Genomic DNA, 6,203 nt, shown 5'->3' with positions numbered 1-6,203 from the left:
CCCTAGAACTTAAAGTACAATAAAAAAAAAAAAAAGAATTAAAAAAAAAAAAAAAAATAAGGAAGTATACCTATGGTTTTGAAAATACATGGTGTGTTTGGTACATTTTTGCATGTTACTTAAAACTACTTGTGTACAGTTCTTTCCCATATATTTGACCAATACAGGTTAGTAATTTTTAATTACAGAAATAATAAGTGAATACTTTTTGTAAAACTGCAAATAAAGACCTTCTGGACCAGCAACCCGAATCCTTGTTTCCTTCTTGCTTCTAAAAAGTGACCACTGCCAGGCCTTTATTATTATTAGTATTAACAGCCAAGGACAAAGTCATTTTTAGAGAGCCTTTTGCAATTTTTGTATTAAGTCGTGACAGCCCAGTGATGATCACTATTCCTTCTTAGAGAGAGTAGGACTAACTTTCAGAAATCCAGGCATTTTTCTACCTTTCATACTTTATCTTTCTTTCACTTTACCTCTCTTTTCTGTCTTTTATCACTTCTTTCTTTCTTCATTCTTTCTCTCTTTTGCCTGGATCGAGATTGTAAGTCCCTCTCAGTGAAGGGTAAGATTATGAGATCTGAGGGCTATATAAATGTAGTAAGTTGTTCCTTAAGCATATTGAAATGTGTGAAAGTTGGATGAAGAACATTTTCTAAACACATGCAAATAGCATATCTATCATGTCAGTTCATTTTCAGATGTAATGGGTAATATACTTTTTTTTTTTTTTTTGGAGACAGAGTCTCGCTCTGTCACCAGGCTGTAGCGTAGTGGTGAGATCTCGGCTCACTGCAACCTCTGCTTCCTGAGTTCAAGCGATTCTCCGGCCTCAGCCTTCCGAGTAGCAGGGACTACAGGCATGTGCCAGCTAATTTTTGTATTTTTAGTAAAGATGGGGTTTCATCATGTTGGCCAGGATGGTCTCAATCTCTTGACCTCGTGATCCACCCACCTTGGCTTCCCAAAGTGCTGTACAGGCATGAGCCAGCACACTCGGCGTTTTTGTTGTTGTTGTTGTTGTTTTTTATAAATAAGACGGAGTTTTGCTCTCTTTGTCCAGGTTGAAGTGCAATGGTGCGATCTCGGCTCACTGTAACCTCCGCATCCTGTTCAAGCGATGCTTCTGCCTTAGCCTTCCAAGTAGCTGGGATTACAGGCACATGCCACTACACCCAGCTAATTTTTTGTATTTTAGTAAAAACTGGTTTTCACCATGTTAGCCAGGCTGGTCTTGAACTCCTGACCTCAGGTGATCCACTCACCTTGGTCTCCCAGCGTGCTGGCTTTATAGGCGTGAGCCACCGCACCCGGCCCAAGTATTTTTAAAATTACTTTTTGTGGCCAGTGGGGTGGCACATGCCTATATTCCCCACACATTGAGAAGCCAGGACGGGCAGATCACTTGAGCTCATGAGTTGGAGACCAACCTAGGCAACAGAGTGAAACCCCGTCTCTACTCAAAATATAAAAATTAGCCAAGCATACTGGTGTGCACCTGTAGTCCCTGCTACTTAGGAGACTGAGGTAGGAGGATAGCTTCAGCCCAGGAGGTAGAGGTTGTAATGAGCTGAGATCGCACCACCTCACTCCAGCCTGGGTGACACAGCTAGACTTCTCTCAAAAAAAAAAAAAAAAATTTTTTTTGTTAGGTGACATACTATTTTTATTGCTATTTAAGAAATCTAATTTGTAATATAAAGTAATTCTATGGAAAAGTGTCACTTTATGTGAAACTCAACCCAACTTCTTTTTTTTTTTTTTAAGACAGTGTTTTGCCCTGTCACCCAGGCTGTAGTACAGTAACATGATCATGGCTCACTATAGTTTTGACCTCCCAGACTCAATCAATTCTCCACCTCAGCCTTCCTAGTAGCTGGGACTACAGGTGCGTACCACCATGCCTAGCTAAGTTTTATATTTTTTTTTTGTAGAGATGGGATTTTGCCGTGTTGCACAGACTGGTCTCAAACTCCTAGGCTCAAATGATCCTCTCACCTCAGCCTCTTCAAGTGCTGTGGTTACAGATATGAGCCACTGAGCCCACTGCGCCCAGCCTGATAATTTTATCTTTGTTTGTTTTTGTTTTTGTTTGTTTTTGTATTTTTACTTAGAGACAGGGTTTCACCGTGTTGGCCAGGATGGTCTCGATCTCTTAACCTCATGATCCACCCACCTTGGCCCCCAAAGTGCTGGGATTCCAAAGTGCTGGGATTACAGGCATGAGCCACCACACCCAACTACTTTAAGTGTTAATAGTGTTAATTTTTTATGGTCCGTCAAGAATAAAGAAGGACAGCTAGAGATGCTGTGGGAATTTACATTTACTTGGTGGGGTTATAATTATTCAAGAAGTTTTCAATCCCTATTCCTAGAGTCAGGAATTGGCAACATATGATTAATATTGTTGGTTTATAACTATGAAAATAGATTACAAAAACTGGGATATATAAACTGCAAATAATGGGCGAAACATAAATCTCACTCTTAATCTGTAGAGCCAAGATACTCAGTTGCTTGAGTTTTTAGGTGTTTTTGCTGCTATAGATGTTCTTGCTACTGATTAAATTGCATTATTTTTCTATTAGTCGACCTTAGCTTCATCTGCTTGTAAGCTTTTAGGAAGTTGGGTGCTTATACCCATCATCCAAGATAAAAACTCCCTTTGTTAGGAGCAGGTTGGTTTGTTTAACCACATTGCATACCTTAATACATGCAGTCATGCCATGCTCTTGGGTGCATTGCTGTATTTTCCTAGTTTGCTGTCCTACATATGGATCTTTCGAGAAATCTCATTTGGTGATGCATGCTTAGTAAGATGCTAGGTTTTGTTTGTTCGTTTGTTTTGTTTTGTTTTGTTTTGTTTTTTGAGACGGAGTCTTGCTCTGTTGCCCGGGCTGGAGTGCAGTGGTGCGATCTTGGCTCACTGCAACCTCCGCCTCCTGGGTTCAAGAGATTCTCCTGCCTCAGCCTCCTGAGTAGCTGGGATTTCAGGTGTGTGCCACCATGCGTGGCTAATTTTTGTATTTTTAGTAGAGATGGGTTTTCACCATGTTAGCCAGGCTGGTCTCAAACTCCTGACCTCAGGTGATCCACCCGCTTCCACCTCCCAAAGTTCTAGGATTATAGGTGTGAGCCACCATGCCCGGCTGAGGCTAGGATTTTTAAATTATATTCCAGTATTTCTTACTCTCTTCATTATTACTCCCCTAAACAGCCTTTTTAGACATTTTCCTCCTGTGAAAATTTAGTACTACAGATGATTGTATATCTGTATGTATGTATCTGTGCTTTATACATAAAATGATTACTTTTTGCCCTTCCCTCACCCCCCATTTTTACTCCCATTTAGCATGGTTTTGCTTCCATTAAGAATGCATAGCGGGCTGGGTGTGGTGGCTCACATCTGTAATCCCAGCACTGTGGGAGGCTGAGCTGGGTGGATCATGAGGTCAGGAGATGGAGACCATTCTGGCCAACATGGTGAAACCCCATCTCTACTAAAAATACAAAAATTATCTAGGTGTGGAGACGCATGCCTGTAGTACCAGCTACTTGGGAGGCTGAGGCAGGAGAATGGCGTGAACCCGGGAGGCGGAGCTAGCAGTGACCTGAGATTGCACCACTACACTCCAGCCTGGCGACAGAGCGAGACTCCGTCTCAAAAGAAAAAAAAAAAATGCATGTTATAGGCCAGATGTGATGGTTCACGCCTGTAATCCCGACACTCTGGGAGGCCATGGTGGGTGGATCACGAGGTCAGGAGTTCAAGACCAGCCTGGCCAAGGTGGCAAAACCTTGTCTCTACTGAAAATACAAAATTAGCCGGGTGTGGTGGCGCATGCCTATAGTCCAGCTGCTTGGGAGGCTGAGGCAAGAGAATAGCTTGCACCTGGAAGGCGGAGGTTGCAGTGAGCTGAGATTGCACCACTGCACTCCATCCCAGGCAACAGACAGACTCCATCTCACCAAAAAAAAAAAAAAAAAAAAGAAGAAGAAGAATGTATTGCATATACTCATAAGCTTAAACCTGGCTAATTTAAACATGTCGAGAGTGCATCTGATGACATTAGCTAAAATCCTAATTCTGAGTATTGAAGTAAAAGTAAGTTTCTTTCAGAGAACTTTGGATTTTCCCCGTCTCTCCAAACACAACTTTAAAAATATATATATTATTATCTTAGAGATAAGGTTTTCTCTGATGCCTGTGCATGAATTCAGTTGTGCAATCATAGCTTGTTGCAGCCTCAAACTCCTGGGCCCAAGTAGCCTTCTGCCTCAGCCTTCCAAGTAGCTGGGAGTAGTGTAGGTACATACCGCTGCACATTTTAATTTTTTTTGCAGTGATAGGGTCTTGCTGTGTTGTCCCAGCTGGTGTTGAACCCCAGAGCTCAAGCAGTCCTCCTGCCTCAGCCTCCCAGAGTGCTGAGATTACAGGCGTGAGCCACTGCTTCCAGCCCACAACATTTTTTAATGTAAAATTTACTTCACTTTGGCCTGGCGTGGTGGCTCACGCCTGTAATCCCAGCACTTTGGGAGGCTGAGGTGGACGTATTACAAGGTCGGGAGATCGAGACCATCCTGGATAACATGGTGAATCCCCATCTATACTAAACAAAATACAAAAAATTAGCTGGATGTGGTGGCCAGCACCTGTAGTCCCATCTACTCGGGAGGCTGAGGCAGGAGAATGGCATGAACCCAGGAGGCGGAGCTTGCAGTAAGCCGAGATGCGCCACTACACTCCAGCCTGGGTGACAGAGCAAGACTCTGTCTCAAAAAAAAAAAAATTTACTTCACTTTTTAACATAATGTCTGGGATGTAGAAGGGGCTACACTTTTACAACATAATGCTTTTCAAGTTAAATTTTTTGAAAACCCCAGTACAACAGGAGCCAATTTTTTACCTGAGGAAAATTGTTCTTCTGTCTTGATTTACTGCTTTATGTATATTATTTTATATTTCCTATAGTGTGAAGCCTCATTTTAGGTCATCCAGTGGTTCAGAACACTCAACAGAGGGCTCTGTATCCTTGGGGGATGGACAGTTGAACAGATCTAGTTTAAGAAACCTTCCAACTGAACGGCATAACCCTACAGTAACTGGGCCTCAGGAGCAAACTTACCTTCAAAAGGAGACTTCCACTTTGCAGATGGAACAGAACGGGGACTATGGTAGGGGCAGGTAAGGAAATAAGGTACCTGAAAATCTTTGATAATAGTGTGATCATCCTGAATAATTGAAGAACATGATCTGGTGGTTGGTTTGGTTTGGTTTTAATTTAATTATTGGTATATGGTTATATTAAATAAATATGTCATTTTCAGAACATCAGTTGGTTGCTTTTTATAAAGAAATAGAGTACTCATGTAGAATATATCTCTGAATCAGAGGTTTATAAAGTTATTCTGAAGTTCCTTATAGTTCATATAGGAAAGAATAGCTTAGAAAATTAACATATCCATCTGCCTTATGGTTTTAATGTCTTCCAGCTTTTAAACTATAGAAGTGGCTGGGTGCGGTGCCTCACGCCTGTAATCCCAACACTTTGGGAGGCTGAGGTGGGAGGATCATCTGAGGTCAGCAGTTCAAGACCAGCCTGGCCAACATAGTGAAACCCTGTCTCTATGAAGAAATACAAAAATTAGCTAGGCATGGTGGCAGGCACCTGTAATCCCAGCTACTCGGGAGGCTGAGGCAGGAGAATCACTTGAACCCGAACTCAGGAGACAGAGGTTGCAGTGGGGCAAGGTTGCGCCACTGCGTTCCAGCCTGGGTGACAGAGTGAGACTCTGTCTCAAAAATATAAATAAACTATAGGGGTGAGGTTATATATTGCCAACTTGCCTAATTAAATAATAGTATGGTTCTGGTTTGAAGGGATTGCTACTAACAAATGGGCTCATCTTACTTTATGGTGTGGTAGTAGGTAAAGTTTTTGGTAAATTGGCTCAAGATACCTCAGAATAATATATTATCTTTTAGTAATAGAGAAAACTAGCCCGAAATGTAGAAAGATGTTTAAATTGAAATTTATGCAGCTGACCGGGCATGGTGGCTCACGCCTGTAATCCCAGCACTTTGGGAGGTGGGGCAGGCGGATCATGAGGTCAGGAGATTGAGACCATCCTGGCCAACATGGTGAAACCCTGTCTCTACTACAAATACAAAAATTAGCTGGGCATGGTGGCGTGCGCCTGTA

At 42.2% G+C, this 6,203-nt stretch overlaps 1 protein-coding gene across 5 annotated transcripts in view; it reads left to right on the top strand.

Moving 5' to 3' along the window:
* LARP4 (La ribonucleoprotein domain family, member 4) overlaps nt 1-6,203 on the top strand; it is an 89,409-nt gene that overhangs the window by 62,574 nt on the left and 20,632 nt on the right. For 3 of the 5 annotated variants that reach the window (XM_011936125.1, XM_011936127.1, XM_011936124.1), the window contains one exon: nt 4,973-5,185. The exons of the other annotated variants lie outside the window; for them this stretch is intronic. In XM_011936125.1, coding sequence (XP_011791515.1) covers nt 4,973-5,185 — 213 coding nt within the window. The remainder of the gene's footprint in view (nt 1-4,972; nt 5,186-6,203) is intronic. 5 annotated transcript variants of the gene reach the window in all.

The sequence above is a fragment of the Colobus angolensis genome, unplaced genomic scaffold (genome assembly GCF_000951035.1).
Source record: "Colobus angolensis palliatus isolate OR3802 unplaced genomic scaffold, Cang.pa_1.0 Scaffold151, whole genome shotgun sequence".
NCBI lineage: Eukaryota > Metazoa > Chordata > Mammalia > Primates > Cercopithecidae > Colobus > Colobus angolensis.
Note: the sequence above shows the minus strand (reverse complement) of the source record. Positions and strands in the feature narration are given on the sequence as shown.